This window comes from Octodon degus, unplaced genomic scaffold (assembly GCF_000260255.1).
Source record: "Octodon degus isolate 3935 unplaced genomic scaffold, OctDeg1.0 scaffold00153, whole genome shotgun sequence".
In the NCBI taxonomy this organism is placed as follows: Eukaryota; Metazoa; Chordata; class Mammalia; order Rodentia; family Octodontidae; genus Octodon; species Octodon degus.
Genome location: NW_004524729.1, coordinates 3007687 through 3035309, shown reverse-complemented (window position 1 = coordinate 3035309; position 27623 = coordinate 3007687). Strand labels below are relative to the sequence as shown.

General features: G+C 58.0%; 1 protein-coding gene across 2 annotated transcripts in view; it reads left to right on the top strand.

Moving 5' to 3' along the window:
• Celsr1 (cadherin EGF LAG seven-pass G-type receptor 1) overlaps positions 1-27623 on the top strand; it is a 115056-nt gene that overhangs the window by 20654 nt on the left and 66779 nt on the right. For both annotated transcript variants that reach the window (XM_023702564.1, XM_023702565.1), the window contains exon 2: positions 23161-23799. In XM_023702564.1, coding sequence (XP_023558332.1) covers positions 23161-23799 — 639 coding nt within the window. The remainder of the gene's footprint in view (positions 1-23160; positions 23800-27623) is intronic.

Here is a 27623-nt window from a genome sequence, read left to right as displayed (position 1 = left end):
AAGGTGCTCGAGGCCTCGGGTCACGGGGACATCCGCTGCCCACCTGCATCTGTGCTCTCTGGGTGGCATCCACAATCAGCCAGCTCGGGTCACCCCTCAGGACTCTGCCATGGGGGCAACAGGGGTGTGTGTCGTCCCCGCACCTGGCCTCTGCCCAGAGGGGGCTGGGGCTGCCAGTGACGGCCGGGGCACAGTGCCAGGCACAGCACAGCGCCTGCAGGAGGCCTTCAAATTGAGCGGGGGCTGGCTGAGCGCGCGTTTCCTGGCCAGGCTGAAGGGCAACAGCAGTGACCCAGAGGCGGCCTGGGCTGCGGGCGTGGTGGGTCTGTGCAGTGGATGCTCGTGGCGGTGGCTGGGCACTGGTGGCTGGTGCCTGGCCTGGCCTCCCTGGTCCACGCTGTGCAGGAGGAGACCCAGCCAGTCCTGTGGGCCATGGTGCTGCTTAAGGGCGTGAGTGTGCACGCACACACACCAGGGTCTTCCTGGAAGCCTGGTGATTCTGTTCCCGTCCACCAAGCCTCTTCAGCAGGGTTGCAGGGGTGAGCCGGGCCGGCTGCTGGGCTGGGTCAGACACCCAAGGTGAGGGCAGAAAGGATGGAAGGGCCTCTCTGAAGGGTCCTGAAAGAGGGCACTTTGAAGGGTCCTGCATGCAAATGGAATTTGGCAATAGGCCGTATGTGTTTAGTGGGGAGGGGCAGGCACGTGAGAAATGCCACACCTTGGAAGCCCGGGAGGGGGGGTGACAGCCCCGAGCGGCCTGGTGCACTCTCCCCCTTGTCGCCTCGGCTCCCCCAACAGATCCTGTCCACCAGACATGGGGCCACAAAGCAGCCCTACATAGGAAGACAGGAGCTGGGCAGGGCTCGGCTGGTGGCCACCTCCGCAGGCCAGAGGCTGCCTGCAGGTGCCAGACCCTGCGGTGGGGGGTGTCTGGACAGACGGAACTCAGGGCCTATGCCTGGTGCCACCCTGCTGAGGGGTGGGGACTGGCTGGGCCTGATCACTGTGGCAGGAGCTGCCTCAGCCTGGGGCTGGTGCCCGGGGAGCCCCCTAGGCAGGAGCTGGTTAATGGACCCTGTGTGTCCCACATCCACCACAGTGTAGTGACCAGGATGGCCGCTTGCTGTCGGGTGATCAGGGGTCTTTCCCAGGAGCTCTTGGCCTCTGTCTCAGTCTAGATGTTGCCACAGACACCTGCAGCCCCCAACTGCAATGTGTCTCAGCTGCTGTGCTTTTCTAGGGGGCTGTGAACCCCAAAACTGTTCCAGAACTTCAGTGTGGGATGTTCTAGAAGGATCCAGCAAAGTGATGTAAGAAGTGGGTGTCAACTTCAGGTGCGAGACCTGGGCACCTGGTCAGTTGGACACGAGGTGGGCGTTGACGTGCCAGGGGTGGTGGGCTGAGGGTGGCTGAGGGTTGAGTCCAGGTCAGGAAAACGGGGGCAGCAAAGCGTGCAAGGAGGGAGGTGCTTCACCCTGGCTGGCTGGGCTGCTGGGCTGCCGATTGCCAGGTGCCAGGGTGCCACGTGGGTGCCGTGTGCACAGGTCCTGCGCTGGGCACCAGGTAGTGCTTTCCCCAGCCTAGCAGCTACCAGAGATGCTTTTCTAAGGGAAGGTGAGGGTGGGAGAAGTAGATTTATTTTATATTTTAAAAATTGGAAGGATTTTATTAATGAAAAATAAAGTCACCTCATAAAAAGTCAAACAACCAGAAATACAGACAACAGAAAGCTGCCCGTGCAGAGCCATGTTTTTATGCATTTTCCTGAGCATTTCTCTGTCGCCCTCTCCACGCCCAAGTGCCAGAGGCATCCTGGAGCTGCCACCGCCCGAGAGGACCTGCCTGGCCGCGGCCCCAGCGCTGTCTCCTGCTGTGGGCCCTGCCCGCGGCGCCCAGCTGGGTTGGTGTCCCTGGAACCCTGTTAGCGTCTTTGCCTCCCTGGAACGAGGGCTGCTTTGTCACTCCCCTTCTCTGCTGCTCTGGGCGTGAGCAGAGCTCCCTTCTCTTGCGTGTGTGTGTCTCTGGGCAGAGCAAGCTCTGTGCGGCCTCGAGGCTGCCCTGCTGCTTCTGAGAGTTGAGAGTCGCCAGTCCCCTTTTTCATTCGGGCCACTTATCTCCCAGCAGCTCATGTTTCTCTTTTCCTATTGTGGTCGTTCAGCTTTTTCAGGTTTTTTTTTTTTTTTTTTTTCTAATCTTTAATTTTTCTTCTCACTCGGTACCTTTTGCCGTGTATTTTTGTTGTTGTGGGAAGTTCAGGGATCTTTTTATTTTAGCTTCTCTCTGTGCCCGTTAACAACTTGACTTTGTTGTTGTTGCGTTTGTGCAGTACTGGGGATTGAATGTAGTGCCTTTGCCCTGAACTCAGTTCCTAGTCTTTTTTATATTGTTGAGACAGGGTCTTGCTAAGTCGTGAAGTTGCCCAGGCTGGCCTGGAACTTGGGATCCTCCTGTCTCTGCCTCCCAGAGTGCGGGGATTATAGACTTGGGTGGACACGCTCGGCTCTACTTCTTTGAGTCCCCAGTCTCTGTCTTTAACCGTGAAGGACGGCGGTGCTGCCCTCCTAGGTCACTGGAGGGTTACATCAGCTGGCTCAGCTGCGGCTGCGGCTTCTTCCCGGGAGCCGCTACAGACTGTTGGAGGCTCCCCCTTCCAGGCAGGTCGGAGCAGCCAGCCTGGTCAGAGGCGGGATGGCTGAAAGGCCCCCATGTGCTGCCACTCAGGGACGCCCTCTGGGAAGCAGAGCCAAGCTGAGCGCCTCCTGGCTCCCCCGGCCAGGCCCTGGCATCTCCCACGTGGCACCTGGAGCCGCAGGGTGGCGGGGCGCAGGTGCTGAGTCTCTGGGCGCGGCCCCCCATCTCCCGGCTGGATGGTTGTGGGAGTGTCCAGTTACTGCACACACCGCAGGCTGGATTCCTGAGAGCCGGCTGCTTCAGCGGCCCTGGGCTGAGCCTGCTAGGTCCTCTGGTCCTGCCTGCCATCCAAGCAAGGCTGCATTTCAGATTTGGGCATGTTGGTGGACTTTATGGGTGGACCGTACCCGACCCGAAAGCCCAGAGTCCAGAACTCTCCCAGCTCTGAGACTGTCTGCGCCCTGATGTCACATTCAGAAAGTTTCAGAATTTGGAGCAATTTCTGATGTTGGCTTTCCGGATGAACGGCGTGCTGCCCGGCTGCCCCTCGCAGGACGTGCACATTTACAACACGCCATGCCTTGTCCCTGCTTTGGGCCCTGTGGCCGGTAAGGGCATGGGGACAAAGGACTGCGGGCATGTTATCGTGGGGTTCAGATGTTGCTTGTCTGGAGACCACAGGCTTGTCACCCAACATCTGGGAACCCTGATTTTCTCCCGAGATGGACGGAATGTTGCAGTCTATTGCGCATGCGTTTGTGAAGCCGGAGTTGGGGAACTTTCCTCGCTGTGTGATCTCCACCAGCAGCTCCAACAGACCAGCCCATGCCTCCGCCTCTGGGGCCAACTTCTGTTGAATTTTTTAAAAATTATTTATTTAAGGGGACCGGGGAGATGGCTCAGTAGAATAAGAGCTTCTCTGGCAAGAGCAAGGGCCTGAGTTCAATGCCTGGTTCCGCAAAAATAATTAATTAATTAATTAATTAATTAATTTGGTATAGGGTGTCGCTACGCAGTTCAGCCTAGTAGTGATCCTCCTGGCTCAGCCTTCCCAGTGCTGGGATTTCAGGTGTGTGCCACCACACCTGGTTTCGGTGGCCAGCAGGATGTACCCAGAACCTTGGTTCCAGAGCCAGCAGGCATTCGGTACCTGGGATCGAACCCCAGTCCTTGCACTTGCCAGGCACACGCTTAGACCACCAGGCTATCTCCCCAGCCCCTCTGGAGCAGATTTCTGAGTAGTTGGTAAAAAATGTGCTGATCTTCCTCTGCTTCAGAGGAAGGCGAGTCACAAATCGCTGTGACCCGCAGGCCTCCCCTGTGACTCCCTGGGTTGTCCTTATCCCTCCTTAAGTCTAGGCAGCTCTTGGTCCTGCTAGAGGAGATTTAAAAGCACTCAGAAATTCTGCTTGGGGGAGTTCTCTGTGACAAGGTGTGTTTAGTTATTTCTCATCCAATATGTTTAAATATCAGAGCGTGTGATGTTTGATTTAGAAAATAACATTTCACTTTTCCCACTGGAGGAGTCAGGATTTTTCAAACATGCGGCACCTGAGCAAACAGTGCCTGCTGGGCTGGCCGCTGAGTTGCCGGGTGCCCCTGCTAATGGTGCCGTGGTGCCACTTGGTGTGACGGCCAGGTGCCAGCTGCCAGTCAGAGGCCACTCACTTCCTGAAGCCAGGGCATGGGGACACATTTGCGAGTATCATTCTGAGACTGCGCTTCGGGTCCCCAAGGGGCCAGAGCATAGACCTGATAACTTTTAAGAGAAGTCACACTGGACAGGAGGCCCCCGGAGGAGTCATTGTTGTAAGCTCCCCCGAAGATCAAACAGCACAGGTGTGGGCCAGCACAGGCCTCTGTTCTTTTGTGACAAGTTATGGGTGTCATTTACGCCCCTTTGGCAGCCTGGAGCCCACGTCATTTTGCCAGTGGCCTTTGTGTGCCCTCTCCCTTTCAGCCCGCCCAGGTCATCTGAATAAGCTCAGAGGCGTCGTCATTGTCCCCTGGTTACCCATCAACCATCCCATGCTTGCAACAGGCTGCCAGTTTCCATGGTTACCGCCACCACTGTAAATGTAATCTGGGGCCCTGGGGGAAGGGGGCTGCCAGCAGCTCTGTATAAAAGGTCATCTCCTGTGGGGAAGACAGTCAGGGGCAGGGGCTGTGGGAGAGGTTGCTGCTGAGCCTGAGGCCAGGACAGAGGTCTGCACGGGTGATAACCACTTCAGAGGTCCTGGCCTCTTGCTCTTGGGGACAGAGGAAGAAGCATAGGTTTGCGTTTTCAGAGTGGAGGATTGGTCCCTGGTGGGCAAGGGTTTCCGGCCCTGCAGGTTGGGAGGTTCTGGAGGGAGCGGAGCAGCATCTGGCAGGGGTGTAGGCGCCTGGCCTTGCGGTTGTCAGAGGTGAAAGCAGAGGATGCTGGGAATGGGCCAGGAGCTTACAGGCAGCAGTGTGACAGTCACTAGTGGTTGCCCTTTGTGGCCAGGGAGTGGTGGAGGTTTAGGTTGGTAACAAAGTGGTGACTGTCCGGGGACAAATGTCTTGGGTACCTAGGCCAGGGCTTTTGCAAATGCTTTTGGAAGTGGGCTTCGCGCACCAGTGGTCGTGTCGGGTTTAAGGTGGGATCTGACTACCAGTCTGCTAAAAATGATGCCCCACTGACGCTCTTGCTTCAGCAAGTAAGTTTATTACTCTATTTCCTTCAAGTTTGACAGTGTCCTTGTGTCTGACATTGTCGCCGATCAGATGGACAGAAAGTAGGCGGTGCCTCGCTGCCCACCTGCCTCTTCCTTGTGCCGGGGCTTCCTTCCCGGGTCCGCCTCGGTTCTTCTGCTTTGTTTTCTTGGCAGTGTCTCGGCTGGAGCTCAGCCTTCGTGCATCCAGGAGCGCAGCCTCTCCCCTGCCTTCAGTGCCTTGGTAGCCTAATCTCGCTGGTGTGTGCCGCTCTTTAATTTGCCAATTTGAGGGTGGTGATGTGAGGCAAAGTTTCGGTTTACCCACTTTCTCAATCTCTTTTATTTGGAGTTTTCTTGCCCCCCACTGAGAAATGACACCTTTGCCACAGACTGCATTCCACAGCCAGGGAACAGAGGACACACGCATCTGCTTGTCCCTGCCCCACCGGAGCTCCTCCACACAGTCCCTTGGGCTGTTCTGGGAGCTGCCCTCTCTGGTGTGGCCACGATGCTGTGTAATCAGTACATTGGAGACAGTTTAAATTCAGAAAGAAATCGTGTAGGAATTCTTATGAGAATGATACTGTATTTGGGGATTAGTTGGTGTAAGGAGTTAAGCAGCGCCCCCCAAGATGTCTCCCCAGAACCTAAATGGGATCTTACTTGGAAAACAAGGCCTTTCCAGAAACATTTAAGGCAAGGATCTGGACATGAGGTCATCCCGGGTTAGGGTGGCTGTAAACCCAATAGCAAGTCCTTTGAAGACAAGAGTGACAAGGCACAGAGAGCCAGGGCAGAGGACAGGGTGCGTGAACTTGGGCTGTGGCCAGGGTGCTGCGCCCCGCATGAGTGTATGCCACGGGATGCTGGCCACCCCAGAAGCTGGGAGAGATCACACTCAGTGTCTGAGGTGAGCCAGCCTTGCGGATACTCTAGTTGGGGATTTTAACCTCCACAACTTCAGGGTAACCTCTTACTGTTCTAACTCATCCAGGGTCCGGTGATTTGTCACAGCAGGCACGAGAGCCACTGTGGCAGACTTTGAGAAGGAAGGGCGACTCTCCACAGTGCCACGCTTTCTGCTCCGAGGCAGGGTCTGGCACTTCCTAGTGTCTTTTGTTATGTGCTTTAGTAAAATTCAAGGGGCCACGGAAATGACTCAGTAGAATAAGCGCTTGCCTGGCAAGCCGGCCACCCACCTCCCCACGCTCTTCTTGTTACTGTAGCTCCCCAAGCGAGTGCTCCTCAAGTGGCGCTCTGCTGACTCCAGAGCATGTGGGGTTGACCCCTTCCTTTCTCCCATGGCATCCTCCCTTCTTTGGTGGCCAAGAGGTTTCCCAAGGTGGGAAGAGGCGAGGGCTTTTCCTCTTGGTCTCCCAAGAGGTAGGGGGTTCTCATCGCTTTGAAGGGGAGCAGGTCCTGCTTCTGCCTTCACGTGAAATCCCAGGTGTGCAGTATCGTAGTACAGGAAGTCTCCGTCAGCGCAGGAAGACAAAGAAGTTACCGACCTCAGGATGAAATTGTAAAGGATGAAGTAGCGCTGATGCTCTCCACAGGTGATGTGATGTGGCATTCGAAGAGTGTCCCAGTGTGGGGGCTCAGAAGCGATGCCACTGACCAGCGGGGCCAGCGGGATCTTGGATCCTTGGTTATTACATAAAATCAAATGTATTTCTGCTTACTGGCAGTGAATGGAAAATAAAACATTTTGTGTATCATACCATAAAAGATCAAATAACCAGGCATAACGCTAATGAAAAATGTGTAAAAAAAATCATAAAATGTGATTGAGGGAAATTCAAGAAGACCTAGATACATGGAGAAATACATACGCGCATGCGTACGTGGGTACGTACGTGCACGTTCATGAATTAGAAGACTCAGTCTTGTAAAGATGTCATTTCTCCCCAGATTGGTATATAGATTCAGTGCAGTAGTAATCACAACCTTTAGGATTTTTAGGAGAAATTGGAAAAAACAAAACAAAACAAAAGGATGAGCTAATCAGAACAGTTATGTATTAAAGAATCATCGAAGGCAGCCTAGGAGGGATCGGAGTCGGGTGGGCACGGGTGGCCGGCTGAGGGCCAGGCTTGTCACACACCAAGCCCTCGCAGCCCGGGGGAAGAGCTGGAGAGGGGCGAGTGAGGCTGTGACCGGCTTGGCGTCCAAGTGCAGTCACCAGATGGCCGGGGCAGCTGCTGGAGTCCTAGAGCTGACGCCAGGAGGGAAGATGCGCACCTGTGCTGCGCTCTAGGTGGGCTCATGTCACTCACCCCACCCCAGGGCTTGTCAGCTGATGCTGACCTCCTGTGAGACTCATCGGTTCAGTTTTACATTTTGGTTACTGTGATTCAGTTGGGCCTCTTTCTGGTCTGTCCTGTCCTGTGGCTACGGGGACTCTAATGGGACTCAGACCCCTGCCTTTGACCTTTCCTGGGTTTGACCTTTCCTGGTCTGGGGTCACCATCCTCTGTGGGGGTTGAGCCCAACACCCACAGCCTTGGAGCTTGTGCCAGCCCAGGGGAGCGTCTGTCTTCTGATGCCCTGAGGTAGCCGGTGTCACCGTGCAGAGCTGGGCAACGCCGACAGCTACTGCGATGTGACCCTGGTCTCTTGAACAGTCAGGGATTGAGGGCAGGCGGGGAGGCCTGGGCAGTGTGAGCTGCGTCTTACGGCGTCTTGGGCAGCGCATGCTGGAGTCTGTCCTGCCGGCGCTTGCCGTGGGCACAGAGTTGCATAGATGCCCTAGGTTGCCATGGCAGCCGGCACGGGCTGGCCTCCGCCCAAGGCGCCCTTCAGGGCTTGGCTGCTGTGCTGAGCTCTCCCTCCGACTGTGATTTGTAACTCGTTACCCATCCTGCCCCCCGCCGTGGGAGAGCCCGTGTGGTTGGCACGCCTGACACACAGTGGCTACAGCTAGGGAAGTAGGTCTCGTCTTTCCTCCCAGAGTTCCCTTGCATCACCTTTCAGAAGCACAAAGCAGATCGTCCCAGCACTGATGCCCTAGAGGGGTCTTGACTGTGCACTCCCTCACTCCCGCACCAGGTGGTCTCCCCAGATGCCAGGGTGAGCTCCTCAGGGGTGGGGGCTGCTCCCCACTGCCGCCTCTTCTGCCTCCTCCTTGGAGAGCCTGGGGTCTGACTGATGAAGAAGCCGGAGGGACAGTGTCCACGGCAGGCGTGGGGTACACAGGACGCATCTCTCTGTGGTGGCTGCCGTGCCCCTGCCCGGGGCTGTAGGGAGCTGCGCCCAGGGTGAGTCCCCAGCTGTGGCCCTGTTGGCTTTGCAGGCACCTGGGTGCCGTGCTGTCAAGGCGACACTACCCCTGGGCAGGGCAGGGAGTTGCTCTGTCCCTGAGTAGGTACCACCAGGCAGTTGAGGCAGGAGAGCCGTCATCGCCGCTTACTTCTTGTGGGACAGAGATGACACACAGGAAGGAGAGGGGAAGGATGGCACTCAGCGACCCTGGTGGAAAGAGGGCCTGGGTGTGGTCTTCTCTCCAGTGTGCTTGCGCTCACTTGGAATTTAAGGTGTTTTCTACGCACCCTTTTCCCATCTCTTTTTAAATCATCTGTCCTATCACCAAGGTCTCACTTCTAATCTGGAAGAAAATCTGCCCAGGTTGAAGCAGTACAAACTGCTGATTTGTTTGTTTTGGTACTGATGGGGGTTGAACCTAGGACCTTCACTCTGAGCTACATCCCCATCCTTTGCTTTATTTCTTAGTTTGAGACAGGTCCTCTAAATCACAGAGTTTCCCGGCGGGGCCCCAGTTTATAATCCTCCTGCTTCAGCCACCCAGAGCACTGGGATTTGGGTGTGCACCATCACATGTAGCTACTACCTGTTTTTAAAACAAAAGAATTTTTTGTTTTTTAATCTTTTATTTATTTGGTACAGGATTGAGCTATGCAGCTCATACTCGTAGTGGTCCTCCTGTCTCAGCCTCCCCAGCGCTGGGATTACAGGTGTGTGCCTCCAAGCCCGGTTTTGGTGACTGGCTCGGTATGGGGCCGGCAGGGCATGTGGTACTGGCATGGCTTTAGGTACCAGGGATCGAACCTGGGTCCTTGAGCTTGCCCGGCAGGTGCTTAGACTGCCGAGCTATCTCCTTAGTCAAAAAGGGTGAGCGTTTATGGAAAGGACAAATGCAGAGCTGATTTTTGTCCAGGTTGCAGCAAGCCCGGGGAGATGAGCCGGAGAGGCAGGCAGGACCGTGGCACTTTCCGAGTGGCACTTCTGCCCGTGGGTCTGCTCCCTCTCGCCAGCTCGTGTCTGCGCACGTGCGTACCGAGGCCTCAGGCAGCCCACACGGTGTAAAGAATTTCTCCCTTGGAAGTGGAGCTGCTACCAGAAGACAGGCCCCATTATGCCTCGTGCGTGGTCTTCATTCCTGGAGGGATGCCTGCAGAGGACCCCCAGCAAGTTGGGGCTGCCCTGGGGTATACGCGGGTGTGTGGGGTACAGCGCCCGGCCCGCCTGTCCTCCTGTGTGGATTTTCCCTCAGGGTCTGCCAGGTGCCAGCCAGCCACCAAGCGAAATTTAGAGAACTTGTCTGCAAATATTAAAGACAGCAGAGTGACTTTTAATATTTTTTCCTTTTGATGGTTTGTTAGAAAAGAAAACAAAAAGATGCTTGGGGGCCAGGTTTCTTTAGGATAGTGGATCTCGCACAAGCCTGACTTTGTCCCTGGAGACGGTGGCAGTGCCTGGGGACCTCCTGGTCCCTGCTCTGGTGCTGCATGCATGGGATGCTGCCAGGCAAAGGACAGCTCCACACATCATAGCAGGATCCGGGCCTGGACGCCCGGGGTGCACTGGGGGCTGCCTCGGGGCCGCTGCAGGTGTCACACTTGGCAGAGCTGGTGCCCGCACGTGTGTCCCAACTGCAGCACCATGGCACTTTCTAGGGGTCAGTAGGGCTGCGGGGTGTAGTGGGCGGTACAAGGGTCTGGAGCCCCAGGCGGGCTCGGGTTTGCGTTTTGGCTCGTTTTTCAAGTACCACCTGGTCGAGGAAGCCAGGAAGTGAGCCCTGAGGGCCCGAGGCCAGGAAGACCAGACGAAGTGCTTGGGGCTGCTCTCGGCTCCTGTGCCACAAATTTGTCCTGTGCCTAAGGCTGGCAGCGCAAGGACCACAGACCGCGGCGGACAGTTGTTTTGCAGGTCTTGTCTTGGGCGCCACCCCTTCAGCCTACAGCCGGGCCCAGGGAGATGTCAGCTCACAGCTGCGCATCTCCCTTCCGTATCACGTTCAGAAGGGTGCAGAGGTGATGGCCCTGGAGTGCACAGGGACCGTTTCCTTCATCTGTGATTGTGGCTGCTGCAGATGGGGCGTCTGGGAGCTCCAGGTCCTCCCTGCTCAGCTGTCTCTCTGAGCGGCACTGGAAACCCGTCCTGTACTGTCACAGTGGATGTGACGTGGGTGGGGCATGTGGTGAGTCTCTGAGTGTCTCCAGTGGAGGAGGCCAGCCTGTGGCTCTCTGTGGAGGCTGGCTCTAGGTGAGCTGTCCACTTGGTACCCTGGCCAGCGTGGTGGGCAGTACAGGGCAGGGAGGAGCCGGGGGCTGCTGGATGGCGCTGCCTTTACCTGAGCAGGCGGTGCAGTATTCTCAGCCCTGGAGCTCATTGTGCTTGGAAACTGGGGCCACAGAAGAGGAAGGGGGGTTTTTCCTTGGGAGAGCGAGGGCTGAGGCCATCCCACCTCAGGAGTTAGCTGGGGTCTGGCACCTGCACTCTCGGGATCCAGCCAGCGGCTGCCCTGGGGTTGGAAGGGGCCTGCTCCCCCGGCTGGTGGTCAAGGTGAGAAAGCTGGGTCCAGGTCAACGGTCAGTGCCCTGTGATCAGAAAGCATGGTGCCCGCTAGGAAGGATTGGCCTGCAGGTAATTGCTGGTCATCGTCTGGGCTGTTAGCACCCAAGGAATTAGTGACAACAGCCCTGCATCCCTGCACTGGCCACAGACCGAGACAGCTGCGCGCTGGAGGAGCTGCATTCCTGAGGTCAGTGCTCGGGGCCAGCCCTCCCTCCCGGGGTGCAGCGGCCTGGGAACCTGGTGACGTGTCCTCTCCTTTCCTGCCGCTCTGGTCCCAGACACCACCTACTCAGGAGCGACGCTGCAGCACGGGAGTGGTTGCTGCTGGGTTGCAGAGTGCTCCTTCCAGAAGCTTCCCATCGTGGAGCTGGACGGGGCGTTTGCTCCTTCTGTGTACTTCGGCCAGGCTGTGGGGCCCGGCTTCTGTAGGGCACCACATCCTGAGCCCGGTGTGGGCAACTCGAGCCACCTTCCTGCCCAACAGCCCTCCAACTTTCATGTGTGTGTATGTGCACCCCTGTGTACACAGACAGTGCCCGGCTTGCATGCCCGTGTACATACACAGTGCCCTGCTTGTGTGTGCAGGTATACACACAAAGCCCGCCTGTGTGCACGTGCACACACACGTACACGTACAGTACCTGACCCATGCACATGCGCACATGTATGTACATGTACAGTGCCTGGCTTGTGCATGTGTATACATGTGTACACACACAATGCCCAGCTCACATGCATGTGTGCATGTGTGCCAAGTACACACAGTGCACACGTGTTTCCTGGGCCTGCAGGCACTTCCTTGGCCGCGCACAGGGGCTGCAGTAGTCGCGTGTCCCCATACTCTCCAGTGCGACACTTACTCCCCAGCCCATCCCAGTGCTAGGGCTCTGGTGCTGTCTGGGGAGCCCACAGCTCCCACTGCCTCGGGGTTCAGGGGCACAGGGTGGATTTTGGTCCCAGATGACCACACCTTCATCCAGCTGTGGCCCCACTCTGGGGCTCCTCCCCGGCACCTGGCACCAGGTCCGCAGGCGCCCCTTCCCCACACAATTCCCCCCCCCCCGCCCACGACTCTGCTCTGCTGGCACTCCACAGCACAGCCTCCTGGTCCATCTGTTGCCCTGCCAGGCTGAGGACAGCTTGAGGGGAGACTGGTTTTTTCATTTGGCATCATGAGATCTCCGCCTGGCACATAGAAGGTGCAAGTATTTGTTGGATTAATGAGTGACGACACTTTTAATTAGAGTTCCTTTGAGTTTAGGTTGCAGATTAGAATCTTTAGTGAGACAGTGCACCGCCCAGTTTTTAATTATGAATGAATCGTGCGTGCAGTCGGGGCCGTAATTACTGCAAGAACCTCGGCGTCCTTTTGAGGACCCTTGGGGTGCTTGCAGAGGGAAATCCAATTTGTTACTTCTAAGTCATCCCTTAATCACTTAATAACAGGATATTTGATATTAGGTTAATCTCCCTGTGTTCCAGCCGTGCTCGGGGCACCAGGGGAAGAATGTGGGGCTGTGGGACCCTCGGGCGTGTGGGTGTGGGGTGTGCAAGTGTGACTGGGTGAGTGGGCGCGGGAGGTGGGCTGAGGATGCGGCGTGCGTGTCTGTGAGGGAAGAAGGGACCCAGGAGCCCTCGCCCCTTGGCCCTGTGTGCCAGTAAATAGGTGCCCAGTTAAAGTGGGCACAACGGAGAGACCCAGAGCCAGGTGGAGGGGCAGAGCTTGCGTAGGGTGAGGACGCGGCATCCCATGTAGGACCCATGCTGGAACACATGAGTGTTCACTTGGAGTGGCCCCAAGCCCCGGGGCTGGGAAAGTGTCATTGTCATGGCAAAATGACCAGAAACGTCCCCCATCCCCCTCTATTTCCCAGTGGAAGATGGGCACCTGCTGCTTCACCCAGCCTGGGCCCAGACTGTGGGGACACTGGTGCTGAGGGTGCCCTGCGTGGCCAGCCCCTGCAGGTGGATGTAGAGTGGAGCTGGCCCACTGCTGGCCTGTGAGGTATGGCGTGGAGCAGCTGCCAATCTCTCAGCCCTGCTTGCTGCACTCCCTTCTCCTCAGGCCCCTTGATGAGGCGCCAAGCGAGGCTGCCCGTGGCTGGGGTGGCCTGGAGCAGCCTGGAGCCCAAGAATCCTGGCTCGACCCCAGCGCCGGCCGCTCATTAGTCTAGAGAGGAGAACGGACGCTGACAAAGGCCTGGGAATTGGAACCAAGGGGCTGGTGTGACACGGAGCCCCCTTGAGAACGGCAGGCCCAGCACAAGGTGGAAAGGGGTTTTGTTCGTCTTTGAATGCCGGGAAACTAATTCCACCATCTGGAGGTGGGGGGAGAAGGAAATGAAAATGCCCGGGCGCAGCAAGCGTTTCAGCCGTAACAGGGACAAAGGAGGGCGCCCAGCTCACTGGTCCCCACTCGCCGCTGGAGGGTGTGCGTGGGGGCCATGTGATTTTTCTCTCATTTCCTCCACAAGAATCTCTAGTTAGTTAATAATCTGAAACTACTTTGTCTCCCTCCTCTAATGCCCTGCTAAATCGGTCTCTTGAAACTTAGGACTGGAATTCTCTTAGCAAATATTTAACTAGAGGGAACAAAATTTCTCTGCTTGCGCTGCTCCAGGGGCCCCGTGCAAGTTGCAAATTAATGGATGGGGGGGCAGTATTTGATTTGCTCCCAGACGGCGCTGAGCGGGAGAGGGTCCCCGGAAGGAGCAGGGTGGTCTGCGTCCCTCGCTGGGTGGTGTCCCTACTGGGGAGGGGCAGAGCAGGTGTGTGGCTCCCGGGCACAGGTGTCTCCCCTAGCACCAGGTTGGGATCCCTGAGTGTCACCATCTGAGGGCTGTGGGGACAGCAAGGGGTCTTTGGACAAGAGAGCAGCCATCGCTGTGTGATTCTGGGGCTGTCCCTAAGGGGTGGGTAGGCTCTCAGTGGTGTCCCCATTTCCAGAGAGGTTTCAGGAGTCTGGGAACACCTCAAGGGTGCCTTAGTGTGGAGACCTTGGGTACCAAGGTGGATGGCCCTTCTGTGTCCCCAGGGACGTAGACACTGTGTCTTTTATGTGGGAACACAGAAGGGCTCTGCTGGGGGCCGTGTGGACCGTGTTCACGGTGCCCACCTCTGCAGCAGGCCCCCCTGGAAGTGCCCCTTCCCGGCCTTCTGGCCTGAGGGCCTGGGTGTCCCTTCCTGCAGGTGGCCTGAGCACCAGAGCCCTGTGCCTGCAGCAGTGGGTGTGGCGCTCACCTGGGCTGGGCCGCAGCTGCTGAGGCTGGGGGTGCCGGCGCCTGTCATCACGCCTTGCTCTTCAGGAGCTGCAGATGAGTGGTGCAGCTCACAGCCCCTGTCCTCGTGAAGCCCGTGCAGTCCCTCGTTATTCTCTGCCTGGGAAGCGTGGGTAGGCACATGGAGGCTGCAGCGTCACTGTCTGGGCGGGAGCTTTGCAGCCTGCATGCCCGATGGCCCGGAGCCCGCTGGAGCCCTGACCTTCATTGCCGTGAGAGCAGGGCGTCTCCAGCCACCACACTGGGCTGTTGGAGAGCAAAATCAGGTCGCAGATAGTAAATGACAAGGTGGTGCGGCTCTGCCATCCTCCCACGTTGTAGGAAGCCCGTTGGCTCCCCCTACCCAGGAGGAAACCGAGGCATGGAGTAGGTAAGTAGCTTGCTCCAGGTCACAGAGGAGCTGGGTGCAGTGGGGCTGTCGCTTCCTCACACAGGGGTCTAAGAGTCAGTGGGAAGCTGTTGATCCCCATCTCACTGGGGGTCCCGGCACCTTCCTCCTCCCTGCTTCTGCGCTCGAGTTCCCCTGGGTCCCCCCTGCCTCTGGGGAGCACCTGTGTCACGGCCGCCCCCAACTCTGGTGTGAAGCGCCAGCCTGCTCTGCAGTCGGGCCATGGCAGGGTGGCCGGTTCTACTCGTGGGGTTCAGGGCCTTGCCGGGGTGACTTGAATGACAGGAGAACTTCAGCGGCCAGGCGGGTCACCTGGAGCAGGAGCCTGCCTGTTCTCCTAAATAATGCCTCTGCTGTCACCTGCCACACGTCACTTGCACAGCTACCGTTCCTGCGTGGCCCGGTTCAAGATCTTAGGCCCTGGTCGCATGTGTCTGGGCCCCGGGTGACCTGAGCCACTGGAATGACAGAAGGCTGGCCTGGCCCGGAGCTCCCACCGTCTCTGCATGCTGGGGCCCCATCGCCCAGCCGCTGTCAGGAGAGCCAAGTGGACGCCCTTAGCCCCTTCTGGGCCAATGTGGGGGACCCTCAGTGACACAGAGCTTGGGGCCAGCGGTGGGAGCCTTACCAGCCCTCGCAGGTCTCACCTGATGAGCATCTGTGGCCATTCTTTAAATCCACCTTTAAGTTCCTTGTGTCCATCCCAGGCGGGTTGGTGGCCTGCCCTCCCTCCTTCCCTCCCAACTTGGCTGTCTTGGAAACAAAGTCCCCTGCAGGCTGAGGCCTCAGCACCGCCTCCTCTGTCCAGCCCAGCATCGACTATTCCAGTTTCTTTCTTTTGGAGAAATTTTATTTTATTTTCCTGGAGAAAAAAGCCTGTGTGTAGAATTAGCCATCTGGACTCAGTTTAAATGATCCCAATCTCATTGGCAACATCCAACGCATCCTAATTGGGAGCCAGTGAACACATGCCTTCTTCCCTCCTTCAGGCCTGATTAGGGTGTCAGCCTCGGCAACATCGATGTCATAGAGCTTCTTCACAGCTTGGTTGATTTGGTGCTTACTGGCTTTAACATCACAATGAACACAAGTGTGTTGTCCTCGATCTTTTTCATGGCTGACTCTGTGTTGGATGGAGCTTGATGACGGCGTAGTGGTCACGCTTGTTTGTCCTGGGGGCGCTCTTCCAGGGTACTTGGGCTGCCTCCAGAGCCGCAGTGTCTTGCAACTGTGGAAGGTGGGCAACGTTCGTATCTTCTTTTTGTGGCTGTGGATGCCTTCCAGCGGCCTTCTTGGCCTTCAAAGCTTTTGCTTTGGCTTCAGCTTTGGGAGGGGCAGAGGCTTCCTTCTTTGCCTTCATGCCATCTTCATAAAAAGGCTCTGGAGAGATTTTATTGTTTGGAAAATGATTCAGATTGGGCTGGTGAGATGGCTCAGTGGTCTAAAGCACCTACTTTAGAACAAACTCAGTGAAGCCCAGGGACCGCAGTTCAATCCCCCAGCACCACATGCCAGCCAGCCCCGCCCCCTGGTGGGCTGAGCTGGACACACACACACACACACACACACACACACACACACACACAAAATAAATAAATTAAATAAATAAATTAAAAAAAATGATTCAGATAAACGAAGCCATACGTCCTGCACACCCATGTGGCAGGATGACACCTGCCGTGAGGCTGCACCTGGCACAGCCGCGGAGCCCCCGAGTGCTCTGAAAGCCAAAGCGTAAGCATTTGGCAGAAATGCATTTGGCAGCCATCACGTGGCCTCTGTGGTATGGCTGCAGGAAAGTGACCATCAGAGGTGGCCCTGGCCTTGCGTCAGGAGGCCCAAGTCCCCTGCTCCCCTCCTGAGTTCCAAGAAGTCCTGTTCCTCAACCACCTGGCCCCGCGGGCTTCAGGGGGACGGCTCCCCACCTGTCCCGAAGAGGAGCCTGGCGGAGGGGACCGGACCTTCTGGTGGCTCCCGTTGTCACTGTGTGCCTGGCCAGCTCTGAGCAGGAGAGCCGCTCTCGTGGGCCATTGCCTGGGGGACGTAGCCTGGCCTCCTGGGACAGGGATGGGAAGAGCACGGCTAGAGGGCTCTCTGCTGACCCATCCAGCGCCTCCCTTGGGGCCCAGCTGGCACAGGGAAGTCCCGCACAGTTGGGCCAGGCTGGCGGCAGTCATGTCGCAGACAGGAGCCCCGGCCCAGCTGCTGCCCGGGCACCTGTGTTCCTGGGCACTGTGCTGGGTGCAGCCCCTGCCCTGGAGCCAAGGCCCCGCCGCATCCTCAGACATAGCAGCCTCGGACTCTGGTTCAGTGCGGTGGGACGCTGGGGACACTGAGGGATGCTGACGTTCCTTTTCAGCAGATGGGTGCCACCGGCATGTTGTCTGTGAAGGCGACTCCCCGTGTGGCCTCCAGCTGCCTATGGTGGCAGGGGCCGGGGGACCACAGGTGAGTCCACAGGTGCATGGCTCTTGCACAGAGTACAGTGTATAGTATAGACAGACTGAGGCAGCGGTGGCTGCTGCCAGCAGGAACTCAGGTTTTCCCACTGAGTGACTTCGGCAACTCCAAGGCCGCAGGAAGGCAGGCAGGCAGCTTTCCTGTTTTCAGGACTGAGGACTGGGCGAGCCCAGGGTCTTCCTACACAGCTACGTCCCTGGTTCTTTCTTTATGTTTTGTTTTGAGAAGGTCTTCCTAAGTCACTGATAGCCCAGGTTGGGCTCAAACTTGTGATCCTCCTGCCTCAGCCTCTGAGAGAGTTGGGATGACAGGTGTGTGCCGCCCTGCCTTGCTTTGGAGAAGGTGGCTTTGCCCTCCACAGCAGTCTCTGTCTGTCTGTCCGTCCGTCTGTCTGTCTGTCTGTCTCTGTCTCTCTCTTTCTGTATTTAGTACAGGGTCTACAGGGTCTCACTATGTAGATCGGACTCACAGTGATCCTCCTGTTTTCGGCCTCCCACGCTCTGGGGTTACGTGCACGCCACCACGGCCAGTCTCTGCAGTCTTTGTCTCTGACTTCACTCACCAGCTGGGCTGTAGGGAGCTCATTCTCAAAATGCGTTTTAAAATGGTCTGCTTCTTTTGAATAATCTCACAAGAAAATGAAACCAATTTTTATCAAGAGCCACAGTTTTAACTCTTTTTCCTTTAAAAAACTAGAGATAGCAGTCCCATAAGGTAACATTAACGTGCGGAGTGAACGATTCGGTGGCTTTCAGCCTGTTTGTCCAGGTCCAGAGCGCTGGTGTCGTCTCTGGCGGGCGCTTGGTGCCTCTCTTTTGGCTCCCAGGAACATGTGGCTGGACATCGTGGACTAGGTTCTAGGGCCGCATTTGCAGTTCTTGCTAGCTGTGCATGTGGAGTCCAGGTCCTGTGTGAATTCCGTGTGCAGCTTTTGGAGGAGCTGGCCCTTGGCTGTCCATGAGGGCGCCTCCGGCCCGAATGCTTGGGGCAGTGTGTCCCTGAGCCCCTGAGCAGACGAGGACCCCTCTTGCCCCCTGGGTTCTCAGAGCAGGGGAGGGGAGCAGCCACAGCAGGCCTGGGCTGTCAGAAGTTGCCAGTCACCACCGGCACCCTCCAGCAGCCAGCAGGTCATTATCTTGATTTTTGTGCTGGGGTGGAATGTGGGGCCCGAGCTTGCCGGGCATGTGTCCTGCCACAGCCGCAGCCCCTGCCCTTGTTTATGTTTTATTTTGAGCCAGCCTCTCACTAAGGTGTCACGTGCCATCTTCCTGTCTCGGCCTCCAGAATAGCTGGAAATAGACGCCTGCACCCTGACCCTGACCAGGGTTGTTCTCTTGACCTCAGCAGTGGGGTGACCTCCATTGAGCTTCCCATAGTGTGGAGTGTCTGAGGTGGACCCAGACGCTGCAGGGGCCTGGCAGGGAGGTGCCAGTGGCCCTGTGGAACCTGGTGCTGAGCCCTGGCTGCCCTTTGAGGAGTCCTGGGGCAATGGAGGAACAGGTGGAAGAGGGGGCCCAGAGTGGGGCAGGGACCCCTGGAATCCACTTAGGTAGAAGAAGCTAATGGCGGCCAGGCAGGGCCCATGGCGACCCGGGTCCTGGGGCGGGAATGTGGGTGTCCCCAAAAAACAGGTCGTGAGAAGGGCGTGGTAGGCCAGGGAGGATATGGGCCTGGTCTCGGAGAGTGGAACTGGTGCTGGCAGCGGCAGCAGTGGTGGAAATTTCAGGTGTGGACCTGGGCCCAGATTAGGAGGACAACAGGGGTGCCCAGCAAGGCCCTCCCTTGCCCTGTCCTGCTGGGGACGGATGAAGGGCAGTTGGCGTTGCCCTCTGTACCCCTGGCACCAGGCAGAGCCCCTTGCCCCTTTGGCGTTGGCAACCCACACAGCCACCGGGTGACCCTGTGTGCACAGCCTGCTTCTCACAGGGCACTGGAAGTGCCAGGCTGGGTGAGGCTGCCTGGCGCTGGCTCTACCTGCTGCTGTGACTGGAGTGAGGAGGATGACAGTGCCTTTGTCCGCCCCCCTGCATGCCCACCTGCCTGCCCTGAGGGTGGCCCCACACCCAGGCTCCTGTCACCTGGCTCTGTGACGTAACCCAGACCTGGGAGAGGAAGGCTCCATCCACCTTTTGTTATCTGGAAAAGAGGGAGCCAGACACCGCTTGCCCCGGGGACAGGTGACAGATGTCACACCTGTCATCTGGCCTCAGTCTGGCCTCAGCCGTGCCTGCCCTGTGGAGGGAAAACTGTTTCCTCTGCATGGTCCCTGGATTGGAAGGGATGGCCAGGCATCTTCCTGCCCAGGTTGTGAGGGGCTGGGTAGCCCTCAAGGCCAGCAGCAATCTGGGGACCTCGTCCCCCATGTCCCACAATCCCCTGCACCCTGGGTTGAATGGTGGCCCCCACATTCATGTCTGCCCGCACCTCAGCGGGGGCTGCTGTCTGGAAAAGGAGCCCTGTAGAACTCCTTGAAGTGAGCATGGTGGTGACGGCGCTGGCTTTGGGCGCACCCTCCCATATCTGGTGCCCTTTTAAGGAGTACAAACAGACTCAGGGACACCATGTGACACACAGGCAGAGGTGGGAGGGCGCACCCGCAGGCCAGGGATGACAAGGATAACCAGTGACACCAGGCACGGCCAGATCCTCCCATGGGCCCTCCGTGGGAACTGGCCCTGCCGACACCAGCACTCTGGGCTCCTGGCCCCAGAACCTTGGGGCCAAATGTCTGTTATAAGCCCTTGATGACTGTCAGGGTAGGCCCAGGAGACATTACCCTCCCTCACAAGGTGGGGCACAAGCCACGCAGCCCCCAGCAGCATGCAGGCATCCAGGCACCTGTGGCTTCCGCTGGCCCATGCTTCTGCAGAAACTAACAGTGGAGGGGTGAGGGGAAGCACCAGCTCCCCTCCTGTTCCCCCGAAGACCTGAGCAGGCTTGCTACAACTGCCAGGGGTGCAGACAGTGAGTGTGGTGCCCAGTGTCACCTGGGATCCCGGGAAGGAGAAGGATAGTGGGAGAAACTGAGGCAGCTGAGCTGAGTGTGGGCTTTGAAGAGTAAGTGTCGGCGTTCAGTGCCCCACACAAGTTGACCCCGTGAGTGTGGTGCATGGGACTCTCCACTCTTCCCAAATTTTCTGTAAAACTGAGGCTGTTCTGAGGTGAAAGTTTTATTTTAAAAACAAAACCATTGACGGCTGGGCATGGTGGTAAAGGCCTGTAATTACAGCCCTCTGGGAGGCTGAGGCAGGAGGCTTGAAAGTTGGAACCCAGCCTGGGCACCTCGGTGACACCCTGTCTCAGAAACAAAAGTTACAAAATGGGGAGATAGCTCAGCGGACTAAGCACCCGCTTAGGCAAGTGCAGGGACCGGGGTTTGATCACTGGCACCACATGCTGCGCCAGCTCCGCCCCAGGTGCTCTGCGCCAGCGACCGAGTCCAGGTGTGGTGGCACACGCCTGTAATCCCGGCTCTGGGGAGGCTGAAACTGGAGGATCACTACGGGACCGAGCTGCATAGTGAGACCCTGGGCCAAATACATTTTTTTAAAAAAAGTTACAAAACGGCTGGGGATGTGTCCGGCCCAGGAGACAGCTTCTAGCCCTCTGGACCTGGCCCGAGACTCCCACCCCCGGCCTGTTCTGCCACACCGTGGGATGAAAGACGCAATCTTAGTTCTCATTGTAGAGACCCTGGCTTCGATCCCCAGACTCGTAAGTGAATAAGTAAATAAACAGTCAGTGATGCGGACAGGGCTGGCCACAGAGAACGCCGCAGACAGCGCCCTGGGCTCGGGCGCAAGTGTTTGTTTGCCTTGTGTGAAAGTGCTAGTTTTTCCTTCCAGTGTGACCTTATCTAGATTTGTCCCCGTGACAGCGTGACTGCGGGAGGTTGCTGTGGTCCCACCCTGTGCGGTGGCATTGTTGACAGGGTTGGGCAGTGTCGGCTGACTGCGAGGATTGCCTGGGTCTGTGTCCCCAAGGACCAGTACTCAGAAGGTGGCTTTGGACACAACTCCCACCCACTGCAGCTAAAGGCAGACTCATTAGCAGCCGGAGCCTGGGGCTCAGGAGACCCCTGGGCTTGAGATGAGCTGATGGGGGGTCACTGGCGGGCGTGGGCTGCGTTTTCTAGCCCAGTGTTAGTTATATCTAATGCCATGCACTGGTCACAATGTCACTTTGCCCCGGATGAGCACCCCATTTGTAGAATGTAGCTCCTTGAGTTCTCTGAGTGGCCCTTGGAAGGCTGGGACTGGGGACCCCCTAGTGCACCCTGAGAAGGCCTGGGGTTTAGCTTAGAACCAGTATGGCCTTTGCTTCTGAAGCCAGAACATGCGGTTTTAGGATTAAAGGTTTTTTATTAACCGTTCATGCGTTCTTGTAATGGGCTTTTGCAAAGAAAAACCAAACAATTACACCAAAGAAAACGCCTGCGTGGGAAAAGTCTCAGTGCTGCTTGTGCGTGTTGGGGAGACGCCGCCAGGGGCTCCCCGTCCTCCCTGGCCCCTCCCCTCCCTTCCACAGATGTTTACCCAGCAGCTGCTGAGTGCCAGGAGCGGCTCCGGCTGGGGCCAGTCCTGGGGACCGTGGGGAAGAGCAGTGCACAGAATCATGCAAACAGTGAGCTGGCGCGACCCTGTGTAGGCCTGGCGGAGTGGGGCTTCTCCCCGCAGCGCGAGCGCTGGGTCCTCACTGCGGGAGCCGGGTAGCAGCGGTACTGGCCTCACTGGGCCTGAGCTCTGGGCCATCGAGGCCCTTGCTCTCCCATGTGACCTCCCCAGCGTGGCATCCGGGCACCACCAGGAGGAAGGAGGCCCAACTTCAGAATCCACCTGTCTCTTCCCACACTGGTCCGATGCAGTCTCAAGTCTAGCTCCTGGGTGGGCGATGGGAATGAATGCCATCCCTGGTGGGTGTGGCCACGTGACCAGCAACGAAGGGGCAACTGTTCCTGAAGCTGGCTCTGCAGTGTCTTTTCCCACCTGTGGTTTTTCCCCGGGCTTGCACTTCCTCCTCACAGTGACACGTGCCCGTGGTTCTTGCCCCGTGTGTCCAGTGGTGGGAGCCCAGAGGCCCTACACCTGCAGCTCCGGGAGGCTGGGCATGGTGCCCTGGGCCTGAGGCGTCCCTGGGATCCTTCCAGGACGAGGCTGTGCACACAGCACTTTCCCTGCTGGGCTTGTGGCTTGGTCTCTAAGTGACAGCATGGCGGGGCACAAGCTCAGGCTGTGGCCCTGGCCTCCTTCCCTCCTGGCACATGGTGACTCCAGGCCTGATGGAATCCTAGATCAGCTGTGATGACCAGAGTACCTGACTATGGAGAGGTGACATGATCACGGTGTGGCCAAGTTGGGCAACTGGAGGTGTCCTGGGGACAGCTGTGGCCTCTGGCTGGGAAGCCTCTGCTGCTCCCAGGGCTTTGTGCGCCCCGTGGTGCCTTGTTGGCACCAAGCTCACTTGACACCGCCATCTAAATGTTCCCCAAACTTGTCCACCACTTCCCAGAGACAAGTGGGGAGAGGGTCCGAGGTCCTGGCAGGGCCCCGAGGGTGCAGGGGGGGTGTCTTTGCCTGCAGGGGGGGGCACAGGCAGGCAGCTGTGGGGGGATGTGGGGAGATCTCACAGCTGTGTGGAGGAGGCAGAGGTGACACGGTCTTCTCTGGCCTGGCAGGTGCAGCCTCTCCAGCAGGGGACCAGGAGCACATGAAGGCCCTGGCAGGGGGCTGTTGTGGGCTGAGGCGGGGTGGGTTGGGGTCCCCAAGGGGCTCCGTGAAGAGAAGGGTGCTGTGCCTACAAGGCGCAGTGGGTGTCACCAGGCTGGCTTTCCCTCACTGGGCGCCTGGAGCCTGCTCCCGGGCACCGTGCCTCCCCGGTGTCTGAGTGACCTCGCTGTCTTTGTGTCCCGCAGACGGCATCCATAGCGTCACAGCCCTGTGCACCCTGCGTGTCACTATCATCACGGACGACATGCTGACCAACAGCATCACTGTGCGCCTGGAGAACATGTCGCAGGAAAAGTTCCTCTCCCCGCTGCTGGCCCTGTTCGTGGAGGGGGTGGCCACGGTGCTGTCCACCACCAAGGACGACGTCTTTGTGTTCAACATCCAGAATGACACGGACGTCAGCTCCAACATCCTGAACGTGACCTTCTCGGCGCTGCTGCCGGGCGGCGTGCGCGGCCGCTTCTTCCCGTCCGAGGACCTGCAGGAGCAGATCTACCTGAACCGCACGCTGCTCACCACCATCTCCGCACAGCGCGTGCTGCCCTTCGACGACAACATCTGCCTGCGTGAGCCCTGCGAGAACTACATGAAGTGCGTGTCGGTGCTGCGCTTCGACAGCTCAGCGCCCTTCATCAGCTCCACCACCGTGCTCTTCCGGCCCATCCATCCCATCACCGGCCTGCGCTGCCGCTGCCCGCCTGGCTTCACAGGCGACTACTGCGAGATCGAGATCGACCTCTGCTATTCCAGCCCCTGCGGCCCCAACGGCCGATGCCGCAGCCGCGAGGGCGGCTACACCTGCGAGTGCCTGGAGGACTTCACCGGTAGGTGTGGGTGGCGGGGTGGGCTCAGCTGAGGGCGCCGGTGCTCACCTGCCCTTAGATGGTCCTGGTCCTGCTCGGGAGGAGCTCCCCTGGGTGCCTCTGTCCCTTCCCGTAGGATGTGGCCAAGGCAGGTACTGGGCCAGCTCTGCACACCCCAGCCCGCCTTGGAAGTGGCTCTCTATGCTCAGCACGTGATTGGAAGGGCTCAGGAGGGCTGCCTGCTCTGGTCCCTGCAAACCTAAATCTCTGCTTTATGAGGACAGCAGGCAAAGGCTGTGGGGGGGGGGGCCCCCCACCCCCCAGGTACCTGGGCGGACAGAGGCCATGCGCTGTTAGAAGTGGCTGTAAAATTAAAGTACTTCATTCCAGATTTCAGAAAGCACTTTTTTCCATTTTGCAGTACTGGGGATGGGACCCAGGAGGCACACAGCCACATCTGGCACCTACCTCCTTTATGTGAGACAGGGTCTCACTGAGTCCCCAGGCTGCCCTTGAACTCAGCCCTCCTATCTCTGCCTCCTGAGCAGCTGCAAGGCCCTGCCACCCCAGGCTAAGCGAAAGCGCCTTATCCCGGATTTTAGGTGTAACTGCCTAATGCGCAGCAGTGGAGCAGGGTAATAATCCTAAGCCGTTAATCACTTGGGTTCTGAAAGTCGTCTTCATGCCTCATTGTCACTGTAGAAGGTGACTCACCTCCTGCCTCCGAAGCCAGGACGCGTCCCAACTCATCGCGAAGATAAATCACGTCCAGTGCAGCTAGTGGTTGCTTTTTAAAAATAAAGGGCCAATCCGAGAGTAGTTCCAAAACGTGCTGTCCACTTTTGGGCCACAGATCTTGCTGTGATCTTTTTTGTAGAATTATGACCCATTTGAGAACCCCTTCACAGCGGTCCGGGGGAATGCAGCGGGCTTTTGGAAAGCTCCCTGGGGATTAGGTGCAGTGTGATTTATACTGGAGATGGCTTTGAGCTCCTCGAGACTGTGGCCGTGATTAATGAGTTAGTCTAAACATCTGAGGACTCGTCACCCACTGGGGGCTTTACCTAGCACAAGCACCACTTTGCTGTGCTGGAGGCGAGGGCTGGGGTATTAGCAGGTACTTGGGGTGTGTCAGTCTCACTGAGCATGGATCACACTGTGGCTGGGGGTGGGAAGGAAGAAGGAAAGGAGAGAGGGGCCCCGGAGACCTTGCAGCCCACACCTGAGGGCCCAGACCCCGGCTGCACTCACGGCAGGGCTTTCCCATGCCACTCTCCTGCCCTGCTGCCGCAAGTCCTAAGCTGATGTCTGCCCCTTCCATGGTGCTTGCTGGGACGCACCAGCCAGCCTGCTGGGCAGCCCTGGCGCTCTTCCTGCTAGGAGGCTGGTGGAGCAGCGCTGCTCCAAGCCTTCCGCCTCAGAGGCAGAAGCCAAGGCCACTGCCCTGGAGCGCAGCGAGCAGGTGTGCAACCCTCCTGGGGCTGCTGCCTACTGATCGGGTGCCTGCTGAAGACCAGGGCTGTGCACACAGTCAGACCTTGGGCTGCGCACCTGGGTGGGTGTCCAGGTTAATCTGTGCAGCGGGACTCGACAGCCCTCCTCTGTGGGGCGACATGTAATTAGTCACCTTGAAACCAAGCATCCAGCTGGACCCATGACAGCCCAGGCTGCTCGTGAACTTGCCCTTGCCCTTGAATGTGGCTTTTGACCTTGAACTCAGCTCCTCCAAGATAAGTGGGGAACTCAGGCCTAGCCTGGGGCAAGGCTGAAGCCAGGGCCACTGGGGACTGGACCCTGGCATCCCCTCCCAAGACAGCTTGACCCTGGAGGGCTCAGTTGACTTCTGGAAGGACCTCTGAAGTTCTCCAGTTTCCCTTTCATCAAGGGGCTCATTTTCAGAAAGCTAAGGACCTGTGCCCGGGAGGGGGTGGGCCGCAGCTGTCAGCGCCGCCGGGAGGGCCTGGGAGACGCTGTGATTGGCAGAAGACTAATTTGAATCTCTGGCTGCTGAGAGCGCCCTCCGGGTTTCCCTGCAGATAAGGCTAATTAAGACTGATTACTCTTCCTGGGCCTCTTCCTCCCTCTTCCCCTTTTCTGCCTCTGAGGCCAGGTCCCTCTGCGCCGCCGAGGTAATTGCTCTCGTTGACCCAGGATGACAATCCCGTGTCGTCACACAGCTTTCATTACCGGCCTGGTAAGCCGAGCACCTAAGCCGAGCTCCGGGTCTTGCGGTAGCAGGGTTGGAATTCAGCCAAGCGGCGGCGCTGGGCCCTTGGATTCCCAGGCTGCAGGGCCGGCAGAGGAGGGCCCGGCAGAGGAGGGCACGGGTGAATTTCAGGAAGAGCTCCGCGAGTGTGATACTGGAGAAAGTGCAGTGACTGCCCGTCCCTTTACGCTCCTGAGCCCATCTTGGCCTTGGAGAGGCTCCTGGGCCAGGCCTGGGCTCAGACCCCTAAGGGAATGGAAGGGGCTGGCTCCCATTTCTCACCTGTAGTTGCGCCAGAACCGTCTTCCTCCCTGCTCAGCCCCTGCCCTTTTCTGAACCTGGAGGGTTTTGTGAATTTCTCCTGCTGGGGCCGTGGCTGCCTCCTTCCTGTCTCCTGGCTTCCTCCTTGGGGTCTGTCTGTCTGTCCAAATGCCTTTCCCCCACATGCCTGTCCCTCAGGCACCTCTCCATGACGTCAGCCTGGGTTGCTGTCCGTGCTTGGGGAAGGTTCTGGAAGGCTCCTTCCTTGTGGCGTCCATGGTTTCCTCCCGGGGAGTTGCGTTGTTCATCCCTTGCCCCACTGGCCCGCAGGGTGAGGCCCCCTGGTCTCCCGGCCCCAGTGCCTCAGGCACCGCGACTTGCAGGTTCACCAAGTGTACCGCTGCTGGCCGCTGGTCTCGATGTCGCTGCCTACTTCGTCTCACATTCGCTCCTCGGCCCCATTGTATAAGTGGAAACATTGCAGTTCGGAAGATGAAAGCTTTTTTCCAAGTGGCTGTTCACTGCAGTGATTTTGCCCCTTGGAGGATATAGGACAGTATCTGAAGACGGCTTTGTTGTCACAGCCAGGGTCGGGGCTCGAGGCTGCGGCTCAGCACCCAGAAACCCCCAGGACGCTTCCACCACGAAGGGCAGGCCCAGGTGCCTGTGAGCCTGGTGCTCGTCCCTCTCTGAGCTGAAACGTGTAAGGGCAGACACCAGATCTTCTGTCCACCAGTGCGCTGCACAGCTGGTGTGGGGTGGGCATGCAGTAGGCATGTGGCGGTGTGCCGTGTGCGTGTAGCAGGCACTGAGCGCGGGCGTGTGGGGTACATGGTAGGCCCCATGTGCAAGTGCATGGTGCACAGAGGAAGCTTGAGGGCAGCTGTGTGGTGCACAGGGTAGGCCCTGGGTGCAGGTGCATGGTGCAGAGCAGGCTCTGTGTGCAGCTGTGTGGTGTATAGAGCAGGCTCTGTGTGCAGGTGTGTGGTGTAAACAGCAGGCTCTGTGCAGGTGTTCGGTGTAAACAAAAGGCTCTGTTCAGGTGGTCAGTGTAAACAGGTTCTGTGCAGGTGTGCGGTGTATACAGCAGGCTCTGCAGGTATGCAGTGTAAGCAGCAGGCTGTGTGCAGGTGTTTGCTGTAAACAAAAGGCTCTGTGTGCAGGTGTGCAGTGTATACAGCAGGCTCTGTGCAGGTGTGCGGTGTATACAGCAGACTCTGTGCAGGTGTGGAGTGTATACAGCAGACTGCGGGTGTGTGGTGTATACAGCAGGCTCTGTGTGCGGGTGTGTGGTGTATACAGCAGGCTCTGTGCAGGTGTGGAGTGTATACAGCAGGCTCTGTGTGAGGGTGTGTGGTGTATACAGCAGGCTCTGTGC